The sequence below is a fragment of the Pipistrellus kuhlii genome, unplaced genomic scaffold, assembly GCF_014108245.1.
Source record: "Pipistrellus kuhlii isolate mPipKuh1 unplaced genomic scaffold, mPipKuh1.p scaffold_m20_p_13, whole genome shotgun sequence".
Classification (NCBI taxonomy): Eukaryota; Metazoa; Chordata; class Mammalia; order Chiroptera; family Vespertilionidae; genus Pipistrellus; species Pipistrellus kuhlii.
Genome location: NW_023425438.1, coordinates 35989724 through 36005508, shown reverse-complemented (window position 1 = coordinate 36005508; position 15785 = coordinate 35989724). Strand labels below are relative to the sequence as shown.

The 15785-nt window shown below is 33.2% G+C and overlaps 1 protein-coding gene across 16 annotated transcripts in view; it reads left to right on the top strand.

The window, feature by feature from the left end:
- The window catches only part of TIA1 (TIA1 cytotoxic granule associated RNA binding protein), a 33454-nt gene extending 18484 nt beyond the window's left edge, over window positions 1-14970 (top strand). For 3 of the 16 annotated variants that reach the window (XM_045580871.1, XM_045580873.1, XM_045580880.1), the window contains 11 exons: window positions 493-591; window positions 1294-1348; window positions 1521-1553; window positions 2766-2853; window positions 6167-6242; window positions 8297-8405; window positions 8800-8895; window positions 9015-9099; window positions 9663-9786; window positions 10615-10760; window positions 11810-14970. In XM_045580871.1, coding sequence (XP_045436827.1) covers window positions 493-591; window positions 1294-1348; window positions 1521-1553; window positions 2766-2853; window positions 6167-6242; window positions 8297-8405; window positions 8800-8895; window positions 9015-9099; window positions 9663-9786; window positions 10615-10760; window positions 11810-11978 — 1080 coding nt within the window. In that variant the 3' untranslated portion in view covers window positions 11979-14970. Of the gene's footprint in view, window positions 1-492; window positions 592-1293; window positions 1349-1520; window positions 1554-2765; window positions 2854-5400; window positions 5467-6166; window positions 6243-8296; window positions 8406-8799; window positions 8896-9014; window positions 9100-9662; window positions 9787-9936; window positions 10042-10614; window positions 10761-11809 lie in introns of those variants that run through there. The other 13 variants (XM_045580877.1, XM_036435627.2, XM_045580876.1 and 10 more) reach the window with 9 other exon arrangements.
- Window positions 14971-15785: the final 815 nt, after the last annotated feature.

Genomic DNA, 15785 nt, shown 5'->3' with positions numbered 1-15785 from the left:
ATGCCCCACACTGGGAATCGAGCCCGCAACACGGGCCCCTATCGGTAAAACACCAGAAATCGAATCCTGACCTCTTGGTTCATAGGTCAGCGTTCAACCACTGAGTGACACCGTCCTGGCATAAATAGCTCATTTTTAAGTGTTTATTTCCTTACCTAAAGATTTACTTGTGGAGCCCTCGATGGGTTGGCTCAATGGACAGTGTTGGCTTGTAGACTGAAGGGTCCCAGGTTTGATTCCAGCCAAGGGCACATGCCCAGGTTGCAGGTTTGATTCCTAGTAGGGGGCGTGCAGGAGGCAGCAGATCAATGATTCTCTCTCATTGATGTTTCTCTCTCCCTTCCTCTTTGAAATCAATAAAATATATATATAAGATTTAATTGTGGAATGAAACCTCTATTTTCCATTGGTCTGGTAAATGAGGTGTTACAATTTTAAGGTAATGGGAGTATACAACTTAAAATTGACTATTGTGTTTTTTTTCTTCAACAGACAGCTGGAAATGATCCATATTGTTTTGTGGAGTTTTATGAGCATCGTCATGCAGCTGCAGCACTGGCTGCTATGAATGGGCGGAAGATAATGGGTAAGGTAAGCTGTCATAATTAAAGGTGACTTGAACTAGAAATTTGTTGTTATTCCTCAACTTGAGGGTATTTTTATCCATTGATTTTTTTAGAGAGAGCGGGAGAGAGGGAAGGAAGGAGGGACACACACCACACACACATAGATGTGAGACACATCTATTGGTTGCTTATGCTTGCACCGTAACTGAGGTGGGGATCAAATCTGAAACTGGTTGTGAGCCGATATTCTAACCACTTAGCTACACTGGCCAGGCCAAACTAGAAATTTCAGCTGCACAGTTTTGTTTCCTTTTTAGAAACATTATATTCACTTTATCACAAAAAGTCACATTATTAAAAGGTGGGCTAAAGCTTTTAGAGGACATGTTTATTGCATGTGATAAGTACTAAAATATTTATTGAATTACTCAAGCTTGGATGAAACATCTAGGAACATTGGATACTAATGGGGAAGACTAAAAGGCAAAAGTTCATTGGTACTTTAGATAAAAAAGGTTGATTCAATATTAACAGGTAAGTATGTAAGATTAGGATTTGACAACATTATTTGCATAAATGTAGGTTAAATGATAAGAAACATCGACTGGAACTGATACCTATTTCATCTTAAAGATATACTTCCTATTGTATACAGATACAAATCTTGTAATATCTGATTTTGAGCTTTATTTTTATGGAATATAAATGTAGAACAAAATTTTTTTAGGAAGTCAAAGTGAATTGGGCAACAACCCCCAGCAGTCAAAAGAAAGATACAAGCAGTAAGTATATATTATACTTTTTGAACATTTGTTTTTATTGTACACAGTAGTTTTATTGTAAAGCATAAAAACATCATACGTGTTTGCAGTAATGTTTTGATCTTTATCCTAAGATATGATTGAATGTGTTTGTGTTAATAAATTTAAGAACAAATCTAATCTTTGTCATCAGGTAGTACCGTTGTCAGCACACAGCGTTCACAAGGTAATTGTATCTTCTTAAACATAAAATGAAATCTCTTGAAAAGGGTATTGACTAACCACCTGAAGTTTTTTGGTTTTGTTTTTTTTTTATATTGGGGGGAGTGGGGAGGGAGGTGGTTGTATTTCTATTTGTCTCTGGCAATATTTTTCCCCCTTCTTCCCAGTGTTGACCAAGTGTGGCTTGTCCACTACTTTGGTGCTATTTCAAGCTCTCTGACCCTCTTGGAGGCAGCTGATGCCTTAGAAATACTTTCACCAACTAAAGGGCAAGATACCCTGCTTCCTTGTGGTCACGATCTGTGCTCCATATCCAGATCTTCTGATTGCTTGAGTTGCTCCTGAAACTTTCCCAAATGGCAACGCAATGTGTTGCTTAAGGCCTGCCAAGTAGGGGTAACTTTTCTTTCCAAATATATTTTGTCAAAATTAATATATATGTCTATTTTAAAATGTTGAAACAACTATTTCGTATTTTTAAGTGTTTCTTTTCTTGAGCATTGTCTTTTTTTTTTTTTTTTTAACTTCACATGGGCTCGTTATTTCTCTCCAATGCTTTTTTAATGGCTCTAATATAAAGTGAAGGGATTACTGTTTTCATTTTGTTGCCTTCAGTCTTAGTTCACATGCACATGGATTCACATAAACTGAATGGTGTAATGTCTGGGCAACCAAAACTGTTGGCTTTTGAGAAAACTGTCAAATACTTTAACATCAAACTGTTGCAATGCAAGGTATTTCTTTGCTTGTTCTTCACAAAATATGGTTAAACCAAGTATATCATGTCTAGCTTCAGTCTTAACTGAGGCAAATCTAGTCTACATAATTCTCAATACCACTATTTTATTTTAAATTATAAAGCTTTAATATAGTGGTAAACTAATTAAATGTAAATAATTACTATTAAAACAGTAATGAAGTCATTAATTTCTTATGAAAAACTTATATATTATTAGTTTATTTTCTTAGGCCAGAATAATAATTGGCTGAAAGCAGAAATATGACTGTCAGATATATCAGTCTTTAGGAAGGATTGTCACCTTGATTCATTATGTTTAAAATTGATAGTCTTTGTATAGCTATAGAGTAGTGTTTTATTTGTATGTTACTATAATCCATAAATTATTTTAAAAATAATTTATTGAATAAATTTCAGTATTTTTAAATTCTAAAATTTTATTTTTCTTTTCACTTCCCCTTACCTTCCCCTTATAAGATCATTTCCATGTCTTTGTTGGTGATCTCAGTCCAGAAATAACAACTGAAGATATAAAAGCTGCATTTGCGCCATTTGGAAGAATATCGTAAGTAATAGAAGATACTTTTAATTAGAAACAATCTTATTTAGAAGTACTTTGAAAATATACTGTGAATTTTGTTTATTAATTTTAACACTTGAATATAAGATATTACATTGTTTAGAAGCTATTTAAGCAGTTAAGAGCCAAAGATTGTTTTCCCATTAAATAAATCTTTGGTCTTCAATTATCTTAAAATCTATTTTTCAATTAGCATTAGCTTTTAAGAGACAATTTTACTATTCTACATATTGCTTCACGTATAAGTCATAGTCTTTAGTAAATTGTGCTGTGACCAAGGAATTTAGACCTTTTGGGCACTTCTATGATACCATGCTTTTGTTTGTTTCTTTTGTTTGTTTGTTTTTTTTTCAGAGAGGAAGGGAGAGAGAGAGAGCTAGAAACATCAATGAGAGAGAATCATCGATCAGCTGCCTCTTGCACACCCCGTACTGGGGATGTGCCCGCAACCAAGGTACATGCCCTTGACCGGAATTGAACATGGGACCTTTCAGTCCACAGACTGATGACGCTCTATCCAATGAGCCAAACCGGTTTCGGTGATACCTTTTAACAAAAAGAAACATAATTTTAACCCCCAAAATAGTTACTGAGTGTTAATTTCAAGTCAACCGACCCTTTTGTTGTTGTTACTAACAACAACAGTAATAATGCCTTTAGTTTTTTATAAAGTTCTTTCCTGCTTGCATTTGTTATTAAATATACAGTTTAAGCCCTTTGAAATAGCTCACTCAATGTAGTATTCATCATAAAAAATTCTAATACTTTAAAAAACATGCCATAATAGAGTAAGACTAATAATTTGATAATAGTACGTTTTTGCATGTAATCACTGAATTTAGAAAACAGAATTTTTTTAGGGTTTCTGGTTACTTTATTATTATTCCAGCTATAAGAGTAGTAAATTATCTTAACTAAAGCACAAAGGAAACACTAGCTTTGGTTTAGTTTCATGCACAGACCAACAGCAAATATGAGGTGAGGAGAAAGATAAGTGCCAATAGAACAGGTGATGAATTTTTGGAATTTTCGTTTGAAGAGTTGTAATTCGTTGGTAGGATGATGAACATGCATAGTAAGAGACCATCTTTAGAGGCAATTGCAAAATTATGGCTTACTAATAACAGACTCTTTTGTTAGGTGACATTTACCTTTATGAGAACTGATTGGAAAAATAAGTTCTAATTTATTGTTCCCTTTAATCTGTCATAGGGTTTTGATGATGGTTAACTTGCTTTCAAGTATCTAGACTGGAAGGTATTAACCCTTAGCCTCTCAAAGGCTCTATAAATCTCTGTATGCAAAGTGTTGTGTTTGTTTTCCTTTTGGTGTGGAGTATCTTTTGTAAGTTTTATTCTATTTTCAGAGTAGTCATAGGACCATAAAAGGATTAAAGAAAGATTAAAGAACCATGGTCTAGATATTTGCTGCTGCTTCCTTAGAAATCCTTTCAGAAATAAGTAAGAATTAATTGTATTTCAAGGCTAACATTTTCTAAAACTTAATTCTAGAAAGAAAATTTTCTAATGTTTTAACAGGTTATATAGCTATTTTATTGAATGCTTTAATTTTGATTGAAGTAAATTCTGAAAATGGGAATTTTAGTTTGGGATTAGATAAAGATTACTTAACAATGAGTTCAAGTTAAACGACATTCAAATTTTAGTAATTTCATGACTTTTAATCACGGATCAATAATTTCTTTTTGTTAAATATGTTGGTATCATAATTATAGTCTAGCTTTTATTAAGGCCAACCATGATTATTGATATATTTTTCTTGGGTAAGGCCATCACTTAAATTTTATAATTTTAAGTTGAGGCAATATATAAATAATATTTAAACTTTAAATAATATTTAAAATTTAAAAGAACCATTTTCAGTAGGGTAGCATCATTTTCTGATTTTTTTTGTTGTTAAAGGAGATAAGTTGATAACTATACTAATATATTGAAAGGTTCTTATGATAGTCTCAGTAGAGATCCTACAACAGTGAGTTATAGAAGACATGCAGTAAATGGTGACCTATTAAAATATTAGTATAAAAAATATAGTACTTTCTTTTTCTAAGTAATATAGTAAACTTTCTATTCCTTGAGTTTTATATAATTAACAAATTTTGAAATAGAAGTGAATCTGCTACCAAATTAATGCATGTGTGCCTTACAGATAATAAGTATTTTTACATAGTAAGAAGTGACTTGCATTAGTTTTCCTTTTTTTACCACTACCTCTTTGTCATTTTTGACCTTAAACATTTCATAAATCACTTCTAAGGTGATCAAAATATGCTTATGTATACTTTAATATAAATTATATTGCATGGCTTTCTGACTTGGGTTTTTGTTGTGAAAGTGCCTGTTTTGTTCATGTGTCCTGAGAGAACAAGCATTGTAACATACCTGGCTAACTTAAAAGCAGATTTGCCTGTGAAGCACAATTTGAGTCCAATTTTTTGAGGTATGGAGTTTTAGCTATCATGGCTGGGTTTTTTACTCAATCTCAAATAATAGGGCTCTGGTTATTTTGCAGAGTATCTCTGAAGAATGGACAGAATTGCCCTGGCTAACTACAAGCTACGGTTCACAGTGGATAAATGTTGGCGTGCTTTTTTACTTTCTGACTTTTTAAGATTTTGCTCTTATATCTTACAGTTTCCAATCAATCTTATATGATTGCTATTTTAAAATTCAGTATAAAATCCTTTCATATATAATTTAAAACTAAAATGTGTGTCTAGTTTTTTTCTTCAATTATTTAGCATTTCTGAAAATGTCAAGTTTTCAAAGTTTACCAATAGTCCAAAAGGGGGCGGGGGTATGAATTGATCTGAGAAAATAATGTATTTAATTTAGGGAATATACAAGTTTTTTATTCTCTTAGTTTTCAGTTTTCTATTTTAATGATTAGGTAGTATATGGTATCAAATAGTAAGTTATAAATTGCATGGTTAAAGAAAGCCATTCATCTAATGTGCCTGTGAACCCTGTAAGTGGTTAAATAATCATCTGAATAGCTGTCTTCACCATGCTTAATATTTAAAAGTTTAAAACTTTTTGAAATGGGAAGCAGTTTTTGTACAATGTATATATACATATTTAAAGAAGTTATTGATTTGCATGTTTATAAAATTAAGCCTTATTTGCTAATACATAAATTTTATAGAATAAAAGGTGAATTTGCATTAAAGGTTCATTTTAATGAAGATGAAACATGAAAATAAGTTGTGTGTGAAATTCTCACTTGATAATACACAGGAGAGTTTGCAAACCTAAACTTCTGATTGTTCTAATTTCAGAGATGCCCGAGTGGTAAAAGACATGGCAACAGGAAAGTCTAAGGGCTATGGCTTTGTCTCCTTTTTCAACAAATGGGTGAGCTCAATAAAAAGTGCATGTGCAACAACAACAAAAAAGAACAAATGCATGTGCAGTGCTTCAAGAGTAAAGAATTAAAGTACTCATTTTGTTTTCATAGTCTTTTCTTTCTTTTGCCATTTGTTCATTTCACTGATAATTAACCTCCCTCACTAATGGATATTTTCATTATCTCCCTGTTTTGTATTCCTGTAATAATTTAAGAGTAGCTAATAAAATGCTCCAGGAGGGGACTTTTTTGTTGTTAATAAGTTATATATATATATTTTTGTTGTTGTTAATAAGTTATATATATATTTCTGTTGTTAATAAGTTATATATATATATATATATATATTTTAATTGTTTTTTAAAGACAGGAAGGAAGAGAGAGAGTTAGAAACATCGATGAGAGAGATACATCAATCAGCTGCCTCCTGCACACCCCCCACTGGGGATATGCCCGCAACCAAGGTACATGCCCTTGTCCAGAATCGAACCTGGGACCCTTCAGTCCGCAGGCTGATGCTCTATCCACTGAACCAAACTGATTTCGGCAATTGTTAATAAGTTTTCATTGATTTTTAGAAAGAGAGGACAGGAGAGAGAATATAATAGTGCGGGCCACACTACCTGGGCATGTCTCAGGTTTGATTCTGGTCAATGGCATGTACCTTGGTTGCAGGCTCCATCCCCAGTAGGGGGTGTACAGGAAGCAGCTGATTGATGTTCTCTCTCCTCAATATTTCTAACTCTGTCCCTCTCCTCTCTGTAAAATCAATAACATATATTAAAAACATAAATCTGATCATGCTCAACTCATACTTAAAATCTTTCAGTTTTTTCTTCTGGCACCCTTTTTGTTCACTAGATTCCAGTGAAATTAGGTATCTTTCACATTCTTCTTTCAGATGCATGCCAGTCTCTTTGCTGCCTTTACACAGTTTACAATGCTTTTCCCTTTTCCAGAACTTTCTTCCTGGAAGAAAGTTGTGGGGTTTTTTTTGTTTTGTTTTGTTTTGTTTAATATATTTTATTGATTTTTTTACAGAGAGGAAGAGAGTGGGACAGAGAGTTAGAAACATCGATGAGAGAGAATCACCGATCAGCTGCCTCCTGCACACCTGCCACTGGGGATGTGCCCGCAACCAAGGCACATGCCCCCCGACCGGAATCGAACCTGGGACCCCTCAGTCCGCAGGCTGACGCTCTATCCACTGAGCCAATATGGCTTTGGCTGGAAGAAAGTTTTTTTTTGTTTGTTTGTTTGTTTTTAAAATATATTTTTTTGATTTTTTACAGAGAGGAAGGGAGAGAGATAGAAAGCTAGAAACTTTGACGAGAGAGAAACATCGACCAGCTGCCTCTTGCACACCCCCTACCGGGGATGTGCCCACAACCAATGTACATGCCCTTGACCAGAATCGAACCTGGGACCTTTCAGTCCACAGACCGATGCTCTACCACTGAGCCAAACCAGTTTCGGCTGGAAGAAAGTTTTTGATGTTTTGACGTGGCTTGCTCCTTTCCCTCTCAGTTTCAGCTCAAATATCATTTCAAAGAGACCTTCCCTAATCATGCTACCTAAAGTAAATCCCCAAGTCCATAATCTCTATATCTGCGTTTTGTTTCTGTTATAGCATATACAATTTGTAATTACTTTGTCACCTCCATGATAGTAGAGCCCACATCTGCCTCATTCACTAATATATCCCTAACATTTAACCTGCTGTCCAGAATATGATATCTGTTCAATATTTATTTACTTGTTGGATTGTATAAAGTGAGATTTTCATCCATAATAGTCTTAAGTTGTTACATGAACTTTATAATAGCTACCTCAGAAAGGCTTTTGGGCTTTGGACTTTTTTTGGGTGATTAACATAACTATAAAAGAAAGATAATTTAAAAGCGCCATTCATTGCATTGTAGGTGAGCTATCACATATTGTGTATCTCATAAAGCATTTTCACTCAAAAAAAATTGTGAAAAGCATACATGAGTTTTCTCTACTGCTAATGTTTAACATCAACTAATAATGTCTTTGTCATTTCTAATGTTGTGTGGAACAGGATGCAGAAAACGCCATTCAACAGATGGGTGGCCAGTGGCTCGGAGGAAGACAAATCAGAACTAACTGGGCAACCCGAAAGCCTCCAGCTCCAAAGAGTACATATGAGTGTAGGTGTATTGGAGAAGAAAAGGAAATGTGGAATTTTGGAGGAAAATACACTAGATTTTAAATGTTAGAGCTGTTCCTGGAGACTTATTGCAGAAATAGATGAGAAGCAAATCAAGACTACTGTTCTAAAATGTACTTAGTTTTCATTTTTGTAATTACAAATAGTAAATATTACCTCGAATATGAAGTCTCCTATTAAATATAGAATATTGAGTAATTTTTAAGACATTCTTGGGGGAGGTATAATCATCAATCAAATATAATGTGTAGTATGTAAGCATTTCATTCAAGGTAGATATTACTATTACAGTAGTGTAGTTACTAGTAATACTGAATTTCTCTTTCTGAACATTTTATTTAATGAATTAATAATATAAAACTTTCCATCCCCAGCAAACACCAAACAGCTGTCATATGATGAGGTTGTAAATCAGTCTAGTCCAAGCAACTGTACTGTATACTGTGGAGGAGTCACTTCTGGGCTAACAGGTATGGGAGCTTTACCAGTATGGCATTTTGAGGTTAATTTTGAAATCGAAAATTTTAATATTTGTGGATTTTAATATAATGGGTGTGTTTTTGTGTTTGTTTGTTTTTTATCTTAACAGAACAATTAATGCGTCAGACTTTTTCGCCATTTGGACAAATAATGGAAATTCGAGTCTTTCCAGATAAAGGATATTCATTTGTTCGGTAGGTGTGGCTTTATTAAAAAAATTCCCCCAAAATTATTTTTATATATTTAACTTAGTGTTTTTCTTAAAATTTTATTTCCATTATAAAGAAATAAAAATTTCTCTAGCATTTAGCATATTTGCCACTGTTTTTTAATAGTTTCCATCTTTCAACACAAAGCCAGTAAAACATCTTCTGTTAAAAGAAGTTTCTCCAGAATTTTAGGATTTGAGGGGGGAGAATATGCCATCTTATTGATTCTTTTATGTGAACTGCCTGGCTCAACTTGATTTTTTTTTTTAATATGTATTTTAAAGAGTAAGGGACAAGGATAGAGAGATAGAAACATCAGTGAGAGAGAAATATTGATCAGCTGCCTCCTGTATATCCTCTTCTGGGTATCAAGCCTGCAATCTGGCAAGTACCTGACCAGGAATTGAACCGGTGACCTCGTGGTTCATGGGTCACTACTCAGTCACTGAGCCACACCAGCTGGGCTCAACTTGATTTTAAAAAAATGAGTTTTATTTTTAAGTTTTTAAACAATTTATATTGGTGATTCTTAATATTGTTTTCAATAGATTCAACTCCCATGAAAGTGCAGCACATGCAATTGTTTCTGTTAATGGAACTACTATTGAAGGTCATGTTGTGAAATGCTATTGGGGCAAAGAAACTCTTGATATGATAAATCCTGTGCAACAGGTGAGAGGGTTCTTGACTTTGCGAAATAATTACTGGGCTAATACTAATAATATTGTTTTAGAATGAAATTGTTTATAATCCATGTTAATAAGTTTCTAGTTCATACTAAAATGATAGTATATGTAAGGGCTCATCCTACGTGTATTATAGTTCCAGAGTGGTGGCTCATGGATTGCAGTGGTGACATGATGAATGTGACCGCCTCAATTGACTCATACACAGTGGATTTTAAAATGCTCCGACAAACCTAACAGGGTATTAAATTTTTTCTTAATACTTGGTAGATTTATTCACATATTATATGGAAAACTCACAAGCATTGTTGACTTGATTGAAATAAAAATGTAGTTATACTTATATTTAGGGCCTTGCATTTTGCTGCTTTTGTTTTTCCAGGCAGCTTTAGTGGTTAACTTGATCCCACAAAGATTTCTATGAGGGAATTGTAAATGGAGCATTAAGATAGGAGTAATAAAACTGAATGTAGAAATAATCTTTGTATCTTTCTTATCTAAAGGAAACAAGTCATGTGAATAGTTTATAAAGCACTAAACATTATACTGAATTTAATATTTATTACTAGAACATTATCCACTGCCTTACAAAGAATTTGCTATTCAGAGTATTATGTCAAGTTATAGTAATATAACCTTTTTTTTTTTTTTTTTTTTTTTTTTAGCAGTCACTTTCTAAACTCTTGTTTATCCTTTCATTTTAATTGTAATAATGGCCCTATTTGGTATGGCTATGTATATTAGTTATTTGTGGTATATTAAGACATATAACTTCAAATAATACTAAATTATCTGTTATAATTTTACTTAATAGCAGAATCAAATTGGATATCCACCAGCTTATGGCCAATGGGGCCAGTGGTATGGAAATGCTCAACAAATTGGCCAGTATATGCCTAATGGTTGGCAAGTACCTGCATATGGAATGTATGGCCAGCCATGGAACCAGCCAGGATTTAAGTAAGAATATTAGCTCTTTTTATTTATTATTAGTCTTTGAAAATGTCAAGAACTTAGGGAGAGATTTTAAGTAATTAGTAGAAAGCATGGCCCTCTTTCCAAAGCATAGCTTTAACCTTTGAAAGACTTAGTTTAGGGTAGATTTTAGTTTATAGTTTTAGATGTATCTCTTTAAAGTTTTGCCTAGAAATATGTTTCTTTGAGGTATAACCATCGTTATAAGTTATGATGGCTCCCTTGGCCATTCTTGAATACAATTTTGTTGTTAGTTGCTTTATTTGTTATTCATTTTTTCTGTGTAAAAAAGTATATTATTACATGGAAGCTTATTTTTTTTTAAAAAATATATTTTATTGATTTTGTATAGAGAGGAAAGGAGAGAGATAGAGAGTTAGAAACATCGATGAGAGAGAATCATCGATCAGCTGCCTCCTGCACACCCCCTACTGGGGATATGCCCGCAACCAAGGTACATGCCCTTGACCGGAATCGAACCCGGGACCCTTCAATCCCCAAGCCGACGCTCTATCCATTGAGCCAAACCGGTCTCGGCGTGGAAGCTTCTTTATACACCCTAAATTATGCAATTTTACTTAAATTTCTGAAAAACAATCTGAGAAAGTAAAGATTAAAATACTTTACAGTTTTTATTTTAAAAAGCTTGTATTTATAATATTGAAAAAATTTATGTGCTTATATATATACTTTTTTCATTGAGTAATGTAAGTTCTAGTCTTATCATATCAAATGGTCAGGTTTATTTCAGAAAGTGGCTTGTTCACCACATGTCCAACCCAGTTGTATAGCATTTCTTCCTGAAATGAAAGATGAGTTTTTTTTCTGAGGTCAAAGGGGATAAATGTTTACAGGTTAAGGGTATTTTCTTAACTGTAATTAAACTAACAAGAGTAAGCTGTACAAATTAAACCTATGAGGATGCTTGTACTGTTGTTTTCCTTGGCATAATAATAATTATTTTTTTTGAACTAAAGAAAAAGTATATTTCCTCTCTGTATGTTATTTGATCTTGGTGTTATCTTTCATTTTAGTCAGTGGATTTCTCTCCCCTCTTCTTTCACATGCTCTCCCAGTCAGACACAGACTACTCCGCCATGGATGCAACCAAATTATGGACTGCAGCCACCTCCAGGACAGAACGGCAGCATGTTGCCTAATCAGCCTGCAGGGTATCGCGTGGCAGGGTATGAAACCCAGTGAAAAAGGACTCCAAAATCTAAAGCCAGTGGCTTGAGGCTACAGAGAGTGTAGTAAAGCCGTTGTTTACTTAAAGATTTAATCAAATCAGTCAGTGCAAATGTCAGATACAATGTATTTATTTAAATGTTCATTTTTTAATCATGAAATTACTTAACCATCCATATTGTTTTAAAAAGAAACAAGATGCTGGATGTCTGCCAATTTTTGCCTTCATTACCTTTTTTAATAAAGTTTCTCAGATCCTTGTTTCAAACACAAATGCAGGGATTGCTGCCACTTTTTAAAAATTAAGAGGCAGAAAATTGCACAATGTTGAACTTTTTTTCCACTAAAGTAGTGTGCAGTTCTAGTTTGCATTCCTGATATGATTTAAAACATGTAATATAAAGATATAAAAAACAAAACATGAAAAACCAAAACTGTGCAGTCTCGAAGTTCTTTATAATCTTCAGATTGTGCACAATTCTGTTTTAAGTCTTTTTACAAAGGTTTGTTTGAACTATCCCATCTCCACTGTTTTCCTTTTGGGGTTTTTTAATATAAATTATTAGTTTACATCATTTTTGTATCTACATTTTTTCACAAATTTGTCTTGCCTTATTAAAGTTCTGTATAATATACTTAAATGGAAAAACAAATGTTCACTTAGATTGAAAATTTTTCTCAGATGGATTGTTAATTGCATTCATCTTGTGTTTTATATGAGAAGGTGCCTCAAGAACTCCCTGTTAACTTTGTTTAAAAGAATTTTTAACTTCTGTGATAAATTTTGCTGTGTACCAGGAATATAAAAACAAAAAACTTGTTACTAAAGCAAATCTCTGAAATGTGATAAGTTCTTATGAACTGTGCTAATTTCATGTGTCAACTTCTACATTTACATGTATTATTTCATTATGAAAATGTTTTAGCAGTTTAATATTTTGCACAGTTAGCTAACTTTGTATGTCATTTCCTTCTTAAAGGTATCATGCAGAGTTGACAGGAGATTTGTAAGATTTTAAGTTGTTTGCATGTGATTATCAAATATACACTTTGGTAGTCTTTGAATACAAAGTCATCTGCTCTTGTTTTTTGAGAACTTTTAGACAAAGTTGTATGTAAAGGAATATATTAATTTGCCATTTCCTAGTTTGTATTTACTCAAAAAGAGTAAATCAACTTAATTTTAATATGTACAGATAATAGCTGTGAAACTAGAATATCCTTACGTCAGGCTTGGGGTTCATTATGAACTCCAAAATTAGCCTGAAGGACCAGCCGGGCAAAGCATTTTTTAAATATTCAGAGGCCAAAAGATAAACAAAAAAAACCTTTAAAATCCTACCTCCTTAAACAGCCTTCAAAGAGGAGAATCCTCAGTGCAATCATTATTTTGATTCTTTTGGTACCTGTTTTCCTGGAGTTCCCAATTTTATTATATTTTGGGGTGACTCCAAGCATTAAGAGATTTAATCTTTGATAGCATTGTTCTAGTTTTGAAATTTCTAGTACATTTCAGAGTCTCTTAGAATAGTTTTGTTTTGTTTTGTTTTGTTTTTTCATTGAAAGTCACAAACTCCCTTCCTTGACTCACAAAGGGGAAGGGTCCCCAGTATACATATTTGGGTGGTCAGTTGTTTTTAAGAGCTTCAGATAGCTCCTAGTACGTTATTTAGGAACAGAAAAGGCCTGTATCTCCTAAAGGGGAACAAATGACTCTAAGCTGGTCTCTAAGCCAATGCTCTTGTAAACCAGAGCCCAGGAAAGACAACTCATTAGTATATAATTCTCTGGAGCTCAATTCTATGCAGTTGTACTAATGTTTCATTAAGTCACTGTGTATTTTTAAGTGTTGCTACATTAAAAGTTGCTTTATGAAAGATGAGTAAATTATTTAAATACTTGGAAATTTTATTTCCTTGTTAACTTCTACAGATCAGGACATGCAACCAAAAGTAGTGTAAGTGAAATAACTCAAAAAATAAAATATCAGGAAGCTATTTTTAAATTATTCTGGCTTATGTTTCTATTTTAGGACCTTCATTTTTCACTGTTTCAGAAATATTTACTACACATCTGTGGAGAGCAGGGTAAATTATTTGGGCATAAATAAGCAAAAGTATAGTTTTTCTTTTATTTTGACGATGTCAAGTAGTAATACTTTTTATTAGCCAGTATATTTTTTTAGTGTACAAATCTTAAAACGTACATTGACTACTTTCTGGAAGAAAAAAAATGGTATGATGAAAAGGTTACTACTGAACAAATTCATATTTAGGAACGTTGATAATTTTTATTTTAATCTTACTCTGTGAAAACAAATCACTTAACCTTTTTTCTTTAGTCTAAACTTACTGGCATTAGTATCAGGAAAATAAATTATAAGTTTTAAAAATGGTTTTATTCTTTACAATATGCATTCAAATTTTATTTTTAAATACATCTGGTACTATAAGGAACCTGATGTGACTCACATTTAATGGGTCATTAATCCAGTATTTTTTGCCCTGTTTGGATATTAAAGTTTCTTTATGTTTTCTATAACTTGTGGGATCTTCAGTGATTATTGTGTGATAGACTTTTTTCTTTTTGGTCTAACCATATTGTTATATTCATTCAGATATTTGTTAGATTTTTAAAAATCTTATTCCAGAAACCATGGTTTGCATTGTGTTTCTGTTTAATACAACAAAGAATTGGAATTATTTAGATTCAAGTCATTATAAACCAAGATCTTATTTTCCTTGATATTATCTCTTTGTAGAAAATGAAATTCACATTATAGTTTTATTCTGTTTTATCCCTGTGTTTTCTCCTCTCCTTTTGTATTCCTCTTCCTTTTGTGTTAAGAGTTCTACTACATTTGAGAAGGACTAGATTATTAGGACTAGATTGCATATACAAAGAGAGTTAGGTTTACTAAGTGCTATTGGTGCTCTTCAGGTGATAGTCAATTTGAAAAATAAAATGCGTTTATAGGAAATAAAAAGCACACCCTTCCATTGAAAGAGTGATTTCTAAAAATCATTTTTTTGGAGGAGGTTATTACATTTTTTCCCAGTCACTGCATTTTACTGTTGTGTTTAGAACTTGAAGAATATACCTCTAAAACAAGAAATTTTAATTTAAGAGCCTTAATAAAATTTATGTGAATGTGTCTCAATTGAATAGGATTTTACATTACAGCCTCTCAAATTGGAGGCTGAAGTTATTCTGATAATAATTCAACTAAAAAAAGGAAAAAGTAGACTTCTGACTCAGTGTTACTAGGCTAGGATGAAATACTTTACAGAAAATAGGGATTTAAGTACAAATTTACATGCTGGATAAATGAGATTCCCCACCTCCTCCTTGTTCAGCTCTGACACATGAACGCCACACTTGCACACACAAAGGGGGATTTGGAGGAGCCTTCTGTGGAAAAACTAAACTTTTAAAACTTTTTAAATATATTTTTAGTGATTTCGGAGAGGAAGGGAAAGAGAGAGAAACATTGATTGGCGGTCTCCTGCACCCCCCAAACGGGATTGAGCCCGTAACCCAGATATATGCTCTGATCAGGGATTGAACCGTGACCTGGTTCATAGACAACACTCAACCACTGAGCCACACTGACCACGCTAAACTCTTGATAGGAAAAAAAACCAAATGGCCACCAATCCCCCTATAGTGAAGCATGGGGGGAGCATGCCAGTCATTAAGCCCTTCCCATGTACGCAGATCTTCCAAAACAGGTTTTTAGCTCTTCACTTTTAAAATTGGACAGCCAGAGATAACCAGAAATTGAAGGAAACTTTGTGAAAGGTAGATCTAAACAAAAAGCAA